This window comes from Vanessa tameamea, chromosome 10 (assembly GCF_037043105.1).
Source record: "Vanessa tameamea isolate UH-Manoa-2023 chromosome 10, ilVanTame1 primary haplotype, whole genome shotgun sequence".
In the NCBI taxonomy this organism is placed as follows: Eukaryota; Metazoa; Arthropoda; class Insecta; order Lepidoptera; family Nymphalidae; genus Vanessa; species Vanessa tameamea.
Genome location: NC_087318.1, coordinates 962,664 through 978,139, shown reverse-complemented (window position 1 = coordinate 978,139; position 15,476 = coordinate 962,664). Strand labels below are relative to the sequence as shown.

General features: G+C 37.8%; 2 protein-coding genes across 8 annotated transcripts in view; one reads left to right on the top strand and one right to left on the bottom strand.

Moving 5' to 3' along the window:
• The window catches only part of Msp300 (Muscle-specific protein 300 kDa), a 180,276-nt gene extending 172,200 nt beyond the window's left edge, over nucleotides 1-8,076 (top strand). For 6 of the 7 annotated variants that reach the window (XM_026633669.2, XM_026633671.2, XM_026633672.2 and 3 more), the window contains 10 exons: nucleotides 496-2,808; nucleotides 3,070-3,258; nucleotides 3,384-3,763; nucleotides 4,410-4,448; nucleotides 5,540-5,702; nucleotides 5,897-6,128; nucleotides 6,240-6,450; nucleotides 6,600-6,747; nucleotides 7,212-7,273; nucleotides 7,631-8,076. In XM_026633669.2, the coding sequence (XP_026489454.2) occupies nucleotides 496-2,808; nucleotides 3,070-3,258; nucleotides 3,384-3,763; nucleotides 4,410-4,448; nucleotides 5,540-5,702; nucleotides 5,897-6,128; nucleotides 6,240-6,450; nucleotides 6,600-6,747; nucleotides 7,212-7,273; nucleotides 7,631-7,847 (3,954 nt within the window). In that variant the 3' untranslated portion in view covers nucleotides 7,848-8,076. The remainder of the gene's footprint in view (nucleotides 1-495; nucleotides 2,809-3,069; nucleotides 3,259-3,383; nucleotides 3,764-4,409; nucleotides 4,449-5,539; nucleotides 5,703-5,896; nucleotides 6,129-6,239; nucleotides 6,451-6,599; nucleotides 6,748-7,211; nucleotides 7,274-7,630) is intronic. The other variant, XM_026633670.2, reaches the window with a different exon arrangement.
• Nucleotides 7,932-14,879, bottom strand: LOC113395937 (peripherin-2-like). Its single transcript, XM_026633682.2, has 8 exons — nucleotides 14,694-14,879; nucleotides 13,605-13,814; nucleotides 12,791-12,883; nucleotides 11,953-12,053; nucleotides 11,509-11,608; nucleotides 10,686-10,811; nucleotides 9,863-9,916; nucleotides 7,932-8,309 (listed from the first exon to the last, which is right to left on the bottom strand). The coding sequence occupies exons 1-8, from the start codon at nucleotides 14,847-14,849 to the stop codon at nucleotides 8,241-8,243; spliced, it is 909 nt and encodes a 302-aa protein (XP_026489467.2). The 5' UTR covers nucleotides 14,850-14,879; the 3' UTR covers nucleotides 7,932-8,240.
• Nucleotides 14,880-15,476: the final 597 nt, after the last annotated feature.

Below are 15,476 nucleotides of genomic sequence, written 5' to 3'. Positions count from 1 at the left end.
ACAAAAACAGTGCTGAAAATATTAATCACATCTAGCTCCTTTTAGCGATAACTTTTAAAACCCTTGGGTAAATAAATCGATTACACCTATACGGTAGTGAATGTATAACGGTGTCCATAACAGTATTGTTATAGGAGCGAGTCACGCACCACCCGAAATGGGAACGGTCACCATGCACGGGATATGACTTGCCTTTTTTGGGTGGAAGAGAAGTTGGATTATCGCGTATTGCTTTATTAGCCATGACACTTTAAATAATGATGATATTTTATTGATTTGAAGGCTAGTTACTGTATTAATAAAATACGTGACTTAGAATGTAATACGATTATATTAGAATCTAAATAGATTCCATATTTTATTTATAGGTATATAAAAACCGTAACACAATTTCTCTATTTTATAGAATAAAAGTAAATATTTAAAAAGAAAGATTTTATTGTTATTTGTTTCAAGTGTTATTTTAAAATACTAAGTAAATTTTCACAATTTTAGGATTTGACCCCAGTCCAAGAAGACGGAGAAATAGTTGAAGACAAATTAATAGCTCTGCGAGAAAACCTTATCGCACTCGGCAAAGGCGAGGCTGACATCGCTCCCGCTAAGGCAGAGCTTCCGGACATCGACCGGGACGTGTCAGACGAACATTCCATTGTGAGAATATTAGAACTATGGCAGGCCATGTTCAGAGATACTTTCTTACACTACCATCGTTTATCAACGGCACTGGTAAGGTCCGGAGACGCAGCGACTGCTCTGCGATTATGGAACGAATATTTATTAGACTTACAATCATTCCTATCCGGTTCCGTACCGGCTGATTACGAAAATTTAACCGAACACCGCAGACTTTGCAGAGTACACAGAAATCTTCTAGCATCACAACGATCAGTGTTGATGAATGAAAATAAAGATTCTAAAAATCGTGATCTAGCTGACAAATTTGACACACTAACCAATCTCCACAATGAAACTTTGGCGAGAATCGTCGAAAGACACGACGAGGTATGTACTCGTATCGCGGCTTGGGACGAGTACATACAAATATACACCGAACTACTTCGATGGCTCAAGGAAATAGAAAGGGAAAAAGAAAAGTTACAGCTGAGATATGTACATATAAAAAGGATACACAAAATTCTATCTAATATTCAGAATCTTGCAGACAAATTACCCGAAGGCAGAAAGTTTTCGGAAAAGCTATTGGAAAATCTAAAGAAAGTAATGGAATTCACAGAAGAAACCTATGGTGCTTCTGTAAGAATGGAATATGCGGGTATCGTTAAGAGAGTTGACAATTTACAAGCAAGTCTTGATACTTGGCGTGACTTCCTAACTCGAATACTTGGTCTTATTGGAGAATATGAAACTTTAACGGATGACTTAAACAAGTTATATTCTAAGACACAAGGTGAGATTATGTCTTACTCTGACGATGACCGACTATCTAGGCCTCAGCTTAAAAAAGCGATAGACAAGTACGCTGATTTAAGAACAAAAATCGATAAAACTGAAACAAAACTAGAGGCTCTGAGCGTTATTCAGGAGCAATTGAAAGAATGTCTTAGTCCTCAAGATATAAGAATAGTTAATCAAAAGGTCTGGCAATTACGTCAACAGCGCGCTGACCTGGAACACCAACTTTCCATTATTATTCATAGACTACAAGAACGATTAGAAATATATACAATATTTGACTCTAGGCTCTCTCGGTTTAGCGAATGGATAAGAACACTCGAATCCCGTCTCGAAACGACCACATCTAATAGTGACTTAGGAGCATTGGATCCTCAAGACTTGGTCAGAAGGATTAATTCAGATATTCAGGCGGAAACTTCGCTGAAAGAACGGGAATTTGAATGGCTTGCAGAAACAGGAAGCGTTTTAACTGATTTGGCTAAAAAAGATGAAAAAGCATACAGCAAAAATACATCAAAACAGTTAAAAGACATTCAAGAACGCTGGCATAATTTGCAAGAAACGGGACGAAATCGAATAGCTAAGATCAATGAATTACTCGAAACAATTTCTCAATTAGAAGAACGATTGACGGAAATCAGACTTAAATTACACACCATAGAATCTAATCTTTCAACGCCAGTCATACTAGAACATTTGACGACTAAAGCCGTTGATACTAAATTCCAGGAACAAGACGAAATACACAAAAACATTGAAAACGAGAGCGGAGAAGTTGGTAAAACGCTAAACCTTTGCGAACTCGTATTTAATGATGCTGACGTGCTTAAAGGTAACTTTGATTTGCGGAATTTACATACGGGAGTAGACATTGTTGAAAAGAAATGGAAAAACATCTGCGATATGTCTGAGCAACGAAAGAAAGCATTGAAGGAGGTTCGAAAATCTGCTGAGCTGTCTAATTCTCTGCTACCCAAAGTTGAAAAGAAGCTTGACGGAATAGAAAAGAGAGTCGAAAAGATCGAAACCCGCAAACAAAGAGGTGAAGCTGAAGATGAGACTGTTTCGAAGGCTGTGATTAAAGATTTAGATACCTTAGAAGGAGATGTTAAGAAATTAGAGGATGCATATAGCCGTATAGCGTCAGCGAGAGGAGTTGAAGTCCGAGGGCCTGGGGCTGATGATGCCGCAAGGCTCAGAACGGCGGTACGGCGATGGCAACAACTACGTTGTAGAGTAGACGCGGCTGGTGCAGATGCTCATCGACAATTCGTCGCAGCTCATGGAAAGGCGGTAGTGGCGTTAGCAGAGGCAGATGTTAGGTTAACGAGAGCATTGCATCTCGCTCCGATTCCATCAGATAAAGCTGCCACCCTCAAAGAATTAGATGTGAGTATTAAGATATATTTATACATAAAAGATAATTTCAATGATAACCCCTGCTCTATCTGAAAGTTGGACACGCGATTTATTGATTGATGTGTATTTTGTATGTTGAACTGTCGCAAATTGATATTTATTTTATACAACGTACAATAACCCTGAGTTATTAGTAATATATATTATTATTTGACTCTTTTATTGATCTTATAATTTATCCATATTCTAATTTAATAAATTCTTACTAAATATTTTATTATTTGCTTATAGGGTGTGGAGTTGGAACTACGTGAGTGTGAAGCGTTAGTAGATGAAGCAGATAGATTGTCAGTATCAGTAGCTAGCGTGTCCGGCGTATCGGATATGGTGAGCGAGTATCGCGCACTGTTTGCTGACGTCAGGACCCGGCTGGACCTCGCGAGGGCTGAAGTGGTCGGTGACGTGGACACTGCTGTACAGGTTTGTTTTTGAAATACACATTCTACAATATACTGCACTCTTGAAATATTTCTGTAATTTAAATAAGTGGTTAACTTTAAAAATAAATTTGTCACAATACAAACTTAGTCATAATTAATGAACAGGTCGACACATTAAAATGGGAGACTGACGCAGCGTTACAAGTAGACACATTAACATCCAAAGAGACATATCGTGTCGAACTGGCGTCTGCAGTTAAAGAAACATCAGAATCTCTAGAAGCGCTCCGAACAGCACTACTCCAAGAACTAAAAGAAAACACTGGCAGCGAAGAATTAGCTACAGCAGCTAAAGAAATAGCTAAAGCTGGAGCTAAGCCCGAACAAACACTAGAACTGGCTAAGCATCTATCAGAACTGTTACTAACAGAATGCGACGCCACCGAGGAAGAAGCGATGTTGAAGGAGGTGGAATCTCTCTCATTAAGATACGAAGATCTCTTGACTCAGGCCAAGAAACGCGAACTACAGATCAACAATCTGAGGTAAGTCAGCTTATGAAACAAGTTTTGATGTGATTCCGATTAATTTTTCTTTGTTATTTCAACAATGTATATTTATTGCAATTTTTCAAAGATTCGCCAGAATCCAATTCGTTGGATGCAATAAATGGGTTTTGATACATTTTCGCTATGTATTGTAAGGCAATGTAATGTAGACGCACTGGCACGTTTGGATTTGGTGGTGGGCTTCGTGATATTTGCCACTTTAACTCTAAATTTGAGCACTAATTAATATTCAAAGCTGAACACTTTTCTTAACCAATTAATAAGTGATATTTTATTCTCTCTGTTGACTTCTGTCTGATTCAAAACATATTTTCTATTATTACTTCTTAAAAAAATATTTTTAAAAACTATAACGAAAGCGTTTATTTAAATATTTAATGGCCATTTCTTAGCAATGGTTTATTATAAAATTGAAAGTCTTTCTAGGTAATCAAAATTATCAGAATTAAAAATTTAAATGTATTCTAAAATAAAACATAACTAAGACTATTCGTTGATTTTGGGAATAAAGTCTATAAAATATTATATCTGCACCTGTTCTTCAAAATTATTTTTAATCTAGATCCAGTGTTAAACGCTTGTTAACCTGGCATGCAATATTAAACGTCGTTTTTGGTCCTAGGTTGCCCCACTCCGCGTCGTACGCTCTCACGTGCGAACAGTGAGTATCGCTTCCTAATATATTTTCTAACTCACCGGAAATTCGCTCACAACCTCCCAAATCACGTTTACAATTACGGATATCTTTATAAAATCCTAAAGAATATACAAATTATTTTAAAATAGATGACCAAAATCTGGGTGCTTCGATTATTTTCTAGCGGTTCGATGTTCTTGATCTGATAGCTAAAACGAAATCAAAAATACTTGTGTAAATAAAAAATGGACGTACAATGGAATCTTCGGAAAGGCACACAAAACATTAGCACGTTATTAACACAATTAACATGTTTGAAATATTTACGCACCGTTATGTGATTTTAAGGTTGTAAGCGAATTTCTTAAGAATAATAGTTTTGGCTGCACTGTATTTTGTTATGTGCACTTTTTATTGTTATCTGCCATAATACGATAAAGCGTCCTGATAAATATTACGAAATGCCATATAAGGTCGTTTTAAAAAATATTTTTTGGGTATAACCCAAATCCTTAAAACGACAAAGTATACATTCCTTGACTTAGAAACATTTTGGCAGATGACATTATTTTATACAATACAGCTTATTTTATGTTTGAGCAAATAAATAGTATAATAAATAGTGCATGACTACGTTGTAATAATTTAAAAATGTTTATTTATACAGTATACTAATATTATACTTGTCTTTGTCTGTAGTACGAAATATTTATTTAGTCTGTGCTTATATTTAAAATATAAATATTTACTGTGTATTATTTTATGTAATTAAGGTATATTGTGATTGTTCTTATTTGTTAAGAGTTATCATTTAACGTTTGCTAATTTTGGTTTAATAAATAATTGTCTTTTTGTTATTATGAAATTATATTTTTCGATCACACTACAATCTAATAATTAAAATTAATTTGTTTTAATTTGTTATCCGTTCAAAAAAATAGCGGTATAAATGAAATTTGCATTTATATACTGCTTTTGTGTCGTTTTCCTAAAAATCCTAAATTTTGGGAAATAAAAAATTACGGAGTTGAACTCTGTCCAACGTCCAACATTTTCCGAATCAGTGATGATCGATTTGAATCAGTTCGTTTAATTATCCTCATTTCCCGCTACAGTGAGTCCGGTCGCGTCACGTGTCCCCTGTGCTCCGATCGAAACTGGAAGCAGCTCGACAACGACCTGTGGCGGCTGGAGCAGTGGCTGCAGTTCGCGGAGGCCACGGACGAGGCGCGTTCCGAGCCGCCCGAGCAGTACGACGCGCTCGAGGACGCGATACAGGTGAAGCACAATATAAAGGAGGGATAAAAATGATATAAATTATCTTAATAGGGTCACCACACGTTTATGAAATTTTAAAATGTAATGGTAGAATCGGGAAGGTCGTTCGTCAAAGTCGCCTCCTTTATAATTTCCGAGTTTCAAGAACAAGATTCGATGCGAACGAATCGTAACCGTTCCGTCGTGGCCCGCAGGATCACCGCGAGTTCCTGCTGGACCTGGACTCTCACAAAGCGCTAGTGGTGTCGCTGAACGTGGTGGGCGCGCACGTGACCCGCCACGCGCGCCGCGCGTCCGACGCAACGCGCGCGCGCGAGCGCCTCGCCGCCGCCAACCGGCGCTGGGACGACGCCTGCGCGCGCGCCGCCACCTGGCAGGCCACGCTGCAGCACGCGCTGCTGCACAACGCACAGTTCCACGACATCGGTGAGCCACCCGCTCGCATACTTGCGGTCTTCTTCGATTGGAACAAACCGAGCAGAGTAGAATGTAGCGATATGATCTAGTACTCATACCTGGAATGTCCCCTCTCCGCAGTGGTGGAGCTGGTGGAGCAGCTCGCGGCAGCGGAGCGCACGGTGCGCGCGCGCGAGCCGCTGCGCCTGGCGCGGCCGCCGCAGGAGCTGCGCGACGACTTCCGGCGCTTCAGCGAGCTGCGCGACGAGCTGAGCCGCGCCGAGCCGCGTGTGCTGGCGCTGCGGGACGCGGCGCAGCTGCTGCGAGCCGACGCCCAGCACGTGTGCCGCAGGTGAGACACCGCGAACATCTTCGCCTATCGTACAATACAAGCTATCGTTTTTTTTTGTATTTACAATATACTTGAAAGTGTACACTCGTTTCTGATATTTATGAATTTAACGCAACTTCTGAGTGATAACAAGTAATGATGTGCCGTAGACTGGGCGAGCTCCGACTACGCTTGCAATCCCTCCGCAAGCTGTCCGGCGTCTATGCGCTGAAGCTGGGCGCAGCGCTGGCTCGCTCTCCGCAGCACAGCTCCGCACTCGCCGCCGCCGCCGCCAGCGCCACCGCCGCCACCACACAGGTACACATCCATACATAATCACACAACATTTTACATACAAAATAAAACTCACTTAAACACGTCGTCACACAATTACATACACGTTCAACAAATAATCAGACTACGATGAAATTATTTATACATAAAAAATAAAATAAAACATTTACGTGTGAAAACAAAAAATATATATTTCCGTTGCCAGCTTGACACCGCTTACGAACACAGAGCACTCAAAATTCACAGATAAAACTTGCGAACATAGCGAGCTTTCTTAAATTGCGATTAAAACACAGTAATTTAATCGTTTTAGATTAAATGTATAATAATATCCTAATAGAAATAAATCTTAGTAATTATTTTTTATTTTTAAAATAGCGACACTTTAGAAAATATGATTTATTATTACAAATTAAGTTGATAACGTACGAGACCCCAATCACAGTAGTAGCTTTGCACCGTATGTTGACGTATTTGGTTGTCCCTAGCTGTTGGAGGAGGACGAGCAGCAGCTGCCGGCGATGACGCTGCCGCCGCTCGACGATGCAGAGTGAGTCACGTATTTAGTTCACACGAACACGCGTAGGATTAGCAACTGACGTACCATGAGATTCATCTCATTTCTTTACATATACAATATTTTTAGTTTGAAAATAGAATCGATCCAATTATTATTTATATATCATTATAATATCAAACGTGTGTTCTTTATTTAAAATTATTATTAAAATTTAGTGAAGTTGTTCGTTCCATCTTATCTGTGACCTCGTATGGGGCATATTTTAAATGAATAATATACATATTAATGTAACGCTAGTAATATATTTATGTACGATTGTACTTTATATAAAGATTTTGGCTTATCGTCGAGTGAGTGTATGTCTAACGGATGTGTCGCCCGGTGCAGCGCGCTGAGCGAGGAGCGTGAGCGGCGCGAGCTGAGCGGCGTGCGGCGCGGGCTGCGCTTCGTGTGCCGCGTGGCGCGCGCGTCGCTGCCGTTCCAGGCGCTGCTGCTGCTGCTGCTGGGCGCGGCGGCGCTGGCCCCGCTGGCGCCGCCCGACTGCCGGCCGGCGCCGTCGCTGACGCCGGTGCTGCGCTACCCGCACGGGCCGCCGCCGCTCTAGACACATTCCGCCTGTAAATACGACGAGATTTTTGTATATTTGTAACGTTGGGTGACCCGTGGCGCGGCGGTATCGACCATTATATTATAATCGTTATTTATGTAACCCGTATTTAAAGATGGCGCCGCACAAATGTAACGTGACGGCTTTCTGTACGCACTCACGCATTGTTACTTAACCACTAGGGTAAGGGCTCCGATGACGTCAATAAAGCCTTACGTCGATCGAATCGTTGTATTTCATTTATTACCTACACGCTCTCACAATATAATTCTAATAAATAATCCATCATTACACGTTGAAAAGGGGTATGAAAATAAAAATAAAATACTCATCTTTAAAATACAAAATTTATTTTAATTTATTTTATACATACATACACAAATGTTACATTTATGAAAGGTAGGGAAAGCTGCGCGTGCGCAAGCCACGTCTCCGGCCGCTCGCACTTGACTCCTCTAACTGGAAATAAAATATAGGTGTACATATTTAAATAACTTATAACAGTAATTTTGTATATATATATATACATATTACAATTATTTACAAAAACACTACACATGAGTCTCATACACATGCACGACAGTTAAGGATCCCTTTATTTTATAATTGTGAACGACTTAGTTCCTACCAATAATTACAAAATTTATTATATTTCAGACTTTTTACTTTATAAGTCAAAGACTACGACAGTTTTAAAACAAACATAATGTTTATTTAGCTGTTGTTCTTTAATTTTGCCTTGACTCGCACAAACTATTTTAATTCATAAATATAAAACAATATATATATATATTACTATTTAAAATAAACTATTGCTGTGTTCTGTACATCCATTTTAATTCACATTACTTGACGTCCTTAGCGGAAAGGACCTAAGCGCCACATTGGTATTTTTGGAAAATGAGGATTAATAAAATAATTTCAAACTTCATTTTCCAAAAGCACAGTTTTAGTGCCGAAGCGTATCTTTCTACCTAAAGTGATACAACTTAAAGAAATCGTTTGACAATAATTAAATGACTGGAAATAACAACGCAACGAGAAGTAGTTTAAAAAAAATCAAAATTGAATCAATTTTATTCAAGTAAATTTCACAATGAAGCGTTTTTGAATCGTCGATATTAAAACACTACCACCGTTTCGGAAAGCAGCCTCCAGCGAGAAGAAACGGCAAGAAACTCGCATAGTTGCTCTTTTCAAATAAAACAAACACATTTACAATTCTGTTTTTTTACAATAATAATCAGTGTCCTGTAATGGACCCGAGCCTAAATCCAGGCGTTTTTTTTTAAATAATATTATACAAAATCGTATATAAAAGACAGAGACAGAGAGTAAGGAAAGAGAGGGAAAAGTCGCCTGGGGAGGAATAACGTATTTTTCTGACGAGACGAATTCTGCCAGTTCACTCTACTGTAAGCAAGGGAACTTCGTTCCAAAATTGTCCCGCTGAGTTTCCTTCACTGGTTCGTCTCAGGTCTGAGGTGTTCATTTTCGGACCATAGTTTATTGAATAAGTTAGTTCTGTATTGTATAATTTGCTAGATATATATTAACGAGATGGTATTTACATTATATGTATAAGGTAAAAGTATGTATGTTCATATATTTATATATTAAACAACAATATTTATTTGTTTACTGTTAATCCAACAAAAGTTCAATTAGTAAATCTGAATGCAATTATAGTCTTCATCCATAACAAACAACAAGTACGTAATATATTTTTCTTCTGTGGTTTGAGGAAAAGGTCGAAATTTCTATTATGTGCATACTTTTATTTCTAGTCTATTGTTAAATATCTACATACATATCTATTCAAACTAAATAAAGAAATTACACATTAAACATAGTAAAAAAAATATCTAAGGGAATGGAAAATGTACACGACTTAATAGAAGCGAATTAATTTTATTACAATCGGATACGAAGATTGACCATTTTTGTCAGTCGATTGTACATAATAGATATTATTAATGTAATGTCAAACAAAGTATGTGATCAGGCCTCACCTTTGCACATTTCGTTGCACCGCGCAGCAAGTGTGTCAGCAGCATTATGAGCAACTGTCACAAAACAACATTTACTTATTTTACGGAATAAGAGAATAGGATTATTTAATACTTTATTGCAAAACACAGATATATGGAGTAGTAGGCTGGATACCGCAGGCCGTTCGACCAAGCGTGCCCGAAATTTGTGATATGCACAACTTAACGCGCTATTTAAATATATAAAAACGCCTTAATAAGCCGTAAATCGATTCAAATTACTCAAATAGCTGAAATTAACTTAAAAATAATTTATTATGGTGTTCAATGATGGCTGGGATGACGTCATCGTAGGTATAAAAACGTCGACACGCTCGATTATCATTATATCTAATGAACATGCGGTATCTAGTCTACTCTAAATACCCTCAGGTATTGGATATGTACTGGTTCTGTCTAGTCTACAATACAGTTCCAGTTTTAATGTGTAGACACCCTACAGAAACAAGAGACACCACATCTTGGATGTAAGATGTAATAAACGGAATATGATAATTATGCGAAGACCATCGACAAAGGCAGATGCTGCCACATGCTTTTGGGTGCACGTTTGATAGTCCAGTCTTCTAAAAGTAATTAAAAACCTGCATTCAATGCACAGATTATAAATATAAACATTATCCACTTAAACTCGACTTTTATTTCAGTTATCAAATTGTATTTAAGTACATATATTATTTAAGTGTAATGTTTTGTTTTTGATTATCTATTTAAAAAAATATTATAATCTTCAGACTCTTCCATTTTATCTCGTAAATTACTACGAATGTAGTGTACTGTTTACCTGTAAGAGGACACAAAGGACGGTGAGCACGTGCACGGCGAACGCAACGCGTGCGAGAGGGGTCTGAGCAGCCGCGCGACATCCTCGATTCTGCAGCGACCTCACGCCTCCGTCCTCCACCTGCTCCTGCGATAGTTACATTACAGCACCAACTAATTACAATACACACATATACAATGAATGATTAATGATTTATCTACTAATATTATAAATGCGAAAGTAACTCTTCCTGTCTGCTAGGTTTTCACGGCCAAACTACTGAACCGAAATAGATGAAATATCGAATGAAAAACACCTAAAACAAGAGCTAGATGTCGCGGGCGACAACTAATATTTTATATTTCGGGTATTGTTTTTTATTTGCGACTATCTTGGCACAACAACTTCATGATTCTAATCATCAAAGTAGGGAAAATGTAAACAAAATTTCATTTCAAGTAACGCTAACAGGTAAATTTACCAAAATAGTTAAGATACGTCTTTTTCGTGTTTTCTGTTTAAAATAAGACAGCAAGAAAATATTGGTGAAACAGAGTAACTACTGAGTTTTCTTGCCGGTTCTTTTCGATAGTCGATAGAATATACTGGCCGGCCCGGTAGCTTACAGTTTACTTTTTAATTTAATTTAACTCGTAAGAGCCGAATTGAGTAAAATTTATGTTAGATTTTGGTAGAACGTCTCCGATCGTCGTGGACACTATAATCGTAATCACATCGCCGAATGTAACTAGAACAACTAATAACAACACTATAATATATAATAATATAATACATACAGTTCATTTAGTAGTAAAACTAACATATATTTATACATACAACCTACTTGCTGTAAGGGGTCGTGGTAGCAGGCGTTCAGGACGTGCGGCGAACAGCACGAATAGGGTGAAATGGGAAGCTTCATTTTACCGTCCGTGCCCGACAACCTACGAGTTAAAATTTTTATGAAGGTCGACAGGCAAATGGGCCACCTGACTGAGTGGTTACCACCGCCCATAGATATTGGCGTGGTAGGATTTTTTTACCATTTCTTACATCGCCAATGCCCTTGCGCCCGTAGTTACACTGGTTCACTCGCTCTTGCTGTTTGGCGGTAGAATATATTATGAGTGGGTGGTACCTACCTAGACGGCCATGCCTGATACATACAGATTTTTTTGTACAATTATTTACACGATCGTTCAATAGCCTCTAGTTGGCTAGCTTGATAAGCCGCTCCGCGACGCCAATTGAAATTAATGAAAACGAAATGATAAACCTCACAACTAACTTTATTACGAGTTCTTCGTCCTCGTTGAGGAAGTCAATGTTGATCCAGGGGACGTCGTGCCAGTCCTCCGGATGGTCTGCACCGCAGCAGTTCAGCTCTATCTTCAATACAAACGTACATTTTAATTTTTTTAAAGAAATCTACCAATTATCTAAATTGGTAGATTTTAATCATGTAGTTATCCCATTGGATGCCCGTGTTTTCGCACACGATAGTACGCTATAGTATATTATATGAAAATAATCTGTGTATTTAAGTGGTTCCCCTGATGATTGGACCCGGTAGTCAACGCTACGACGTTAATAAATTGTAACTAGATAAGCCAAGATAGAACTGCCACCAAGTAATATAGAGACACAAATATTTAAAAAAATATATATATAGTTATCAGACACAAAAAGAATTGTAGTTAACAGTAAACTGTTTGATTTGATCGCCTCAGTATATTCGAATTCAATTGAGAGAATGGGTATATCTACTATACAGATTTTAATTGGAGAATCTGGTGAGTATGCAGGTTTAAAGAATAACCAACAATAAAACGCGAACGACACCACGGGCGAAAACTAGTAATTTATATTTATTTAATCTGAAACAACGTCGCCACCGTAATTTACAAAATAATGCAATCAAAAGTACACCGACCGTCGCAGTCGTCGATACACCAATACAGTAATTCACAGCACTACTGAAGTAATACACTCTTAAATTAATAATAAAAACTTAATCTAACACAAACTTAGACAAGGATACAACTTGAGGCTTAACATTAGCTGACAATAAACGTTACTGCCCCACCCCCGTGGGTTAAATAATGTATATATTATATAGCCATTACCTGCATCGTGTCTATGAACTGCTTCCAGGTCGGTTCGGCAAGGTACTGAGTCATGCCGATACGCAAAGTTGATGACAATTCTTTCATTAAAGCCTGCAATTTTATTTTTGTTAATTTGCCAAATTGTAATAAAAAAAACCAGATAGAGTTCCTGTCAATTACACAAATCCTACAATTAAGTTCCATTTTTAATATACTGGCTATATCGTTGTTCTAGTTGATTTGTATACGACAACTCCAGGCCAGGTCGATAAAAAGTTACTGGGTTTTTCAATAAGAAAAACTCACTAGAAGCCCGGAGTCTGAAAGTCGGTGGTGTGTGTTCCCCTGTGCCTCGGAAATCACGTAAAGCCGTTGATCCTACGCCTGTCCTGCGTCAGATCGTGTCAAATTTTCCATCCCAACGGATTACGAGAGTGAGGGATTCTAGTGCACCTCTCTTTGTGCACACAACTGAGATTGGCCGACATATTATGTTATATTCATTTTCATTTAATCAGTTAATACGACATATGTAATTTACCACATGAAATAATTTTACACGTTTAAATTTTCCATGGAGAACATTTATATACTATTCGCTTGCAGGGCATAAACTTCTATGACGTTTAGCAAATCGCTATGAATAAAGGTACATATATACCGATAACGCCTGTCGTTCTTTGGTAATATATTATTTATAATCGCTTTCTTACTTTATCCTGGAGCCAATTCTTCCTTCTAAAATTAATGGTATTATGCTATCTTAAATAAATATTCGACATAAGCCGATTCGATATAAAGCTTTAAAGATTTATCGTGTATGCTACAATACCTTCAGTGTGGTCTTGCAGGCAGCATGGACCAGAAGACCGTTAGCAGCGAGAAGGGTTCCGCTGAGGAGCCACAGTCTAGCGACTGACCCCACTCGGCTCCATTGCGGACAACGTAGCATCCACGATACCAAACGGAAACCACTCGTGTAATGAAGTTTCATACAGTAAGCTTGTAGCAATATCAATGTGTAGATTAGCAACACTTTAAACTGAAAATAAGTTATAATACTTGACCCAGTGGCCAGGTCGCGTGAATTTAATCCGATGGGTCTATTTGCCATTCATTTTAGTATTGAATTGTGTTTGGTGTGGACTCATTTCTGTACCTTAGCGGAGGGAACATTGGATGCGTCACGGTAGCATGCGAAAGCCGTCTCGTGACGCCCGCCTAAGAAACGGAGAGGGAACTGCTGGTTTTTTGTAGGTATTTCGGTTTACTAGAACGCGCTGGGTACCAGTGAGTCCCTTCATTGGAGAAATGCGTAAGGCCATTTTTACAGAGAAAAAAGAGAACATCCGATGACAGAGAAGGTTAATATTAAAGTAAAACAGGTCTTGGGTATACTCTCTATTTTATAATTTGTCAAATTAAATATGTACACCAATGAATTGTATCGGTCATTTTGATTTTGTTATTAGAAAATAATAAATAATATTGTCGCAAGAAATCACCCGACCAGTAAATGCATTCCTTAGAAAGCGTTAAGATGTATTAAGGGTTGTTAACACCTACTAAATTATTTATTCATGCAAATAATCCTTCTAGACAGGTGCCAATAACTTATCGTATATTTTCTACTGCCAAGCAGGAATGCTTGTATTGTTATGTTTCGATTTCAAGGTTGAGTCAGCCCGTGTGGTTAATATAGGTACAAGGAACTTAATATCATAGATCCCAAGGTTAGTGGTGCATAAGTATAAGGAATGGTTAAAATTTCTCACGGCGAAATGTCTGTGGCAGTGGTGACCAATTACCGTCAGATGATCCATTTGCACGCCCGCAAATTAAATTAAATTAATTATTTAGTTCTAGCAAACTTGCTCAGCATACTTAAAATATATGTTCGTTTGACACTTCTATAATTTACCTTATGTATTCTTTTCAATAATGACATAATTTTATATGAAGTGTTATAGCTATATATCACCATGACCAATGAGATCGTCAACTGAGCTATCAACAGCGCGCGAAGAACGCTCGCCAACCGTCGGCCGTCTTTAGTAAGCGTGTCGCCTCGAGCCATGTGACCACATGGTGTGGCCTGCTATACACTGCAATAAAGAATTATGGCTTATATTCTTAATAGAAAATCAAAATTACCCGACTGAGATCTAATACGGCGTTGACAGATGTGTCTACAACTGTTCAAATTCGCACAGAAAAACTGATTGTCTTCTTCACTAAGAAAATATTCTTGAAAATGTAACCATCAAAGTAGCTTATAAGAAATTTGTATTTAGGAGTCTGTGAGGAAACCACAAGATACAATTTTTTTTAAAATATATCTGTCGTATAAATATATTTATGAATTTTGAGATGTTAAATTAATTGAAATATTTCAAACTAATTTAACATCTCAAAAACTCAAAATTCACTAAATATTATTAATTTAATAATCAAACAGTTTTCAATTATTAAAAATAATTAAAACAATAATTTCCGGGCACGTGTTTTTCTTAAATACGTAATTTTCCGCCGACATATCCATTAGGAGAGTGATCAAATTATGTCAGTGTGTTTAATTTAATTTAATTATGAAAGCTTATTGAATAAATTTTAGATTAAGCGTAATTTTCAAATAAAAATACTCACCCCTCTTAGATGAAATAAACTTATTTTTCTTATAATATCTTTATTTTAGCCTTTAATC

Coding starts and splice junctions, on each gene's coding strand:
- LOC113395937 (XM_026633682.2), bottom strand. CDS start 14,849: ATGGCTCGAGGCGACACGCTTACTAAAGACGGCCGACGGTTGGCGAGC. Junction 9,917..10,685: donor TCCTTTGTGTCCTCTTACAG/GTAAACAGTACA, acceptor GTTTTGTGACAG/TTGCTCATAATGCTGCTGAC. Junction 8,310..9,862: donor GTGCAACGAAATGTGCAAAG/GTGAGGCCTGAT, acceptor TTTTATTTCCAG/TTAGAGGAGTCAAGTGCGAG.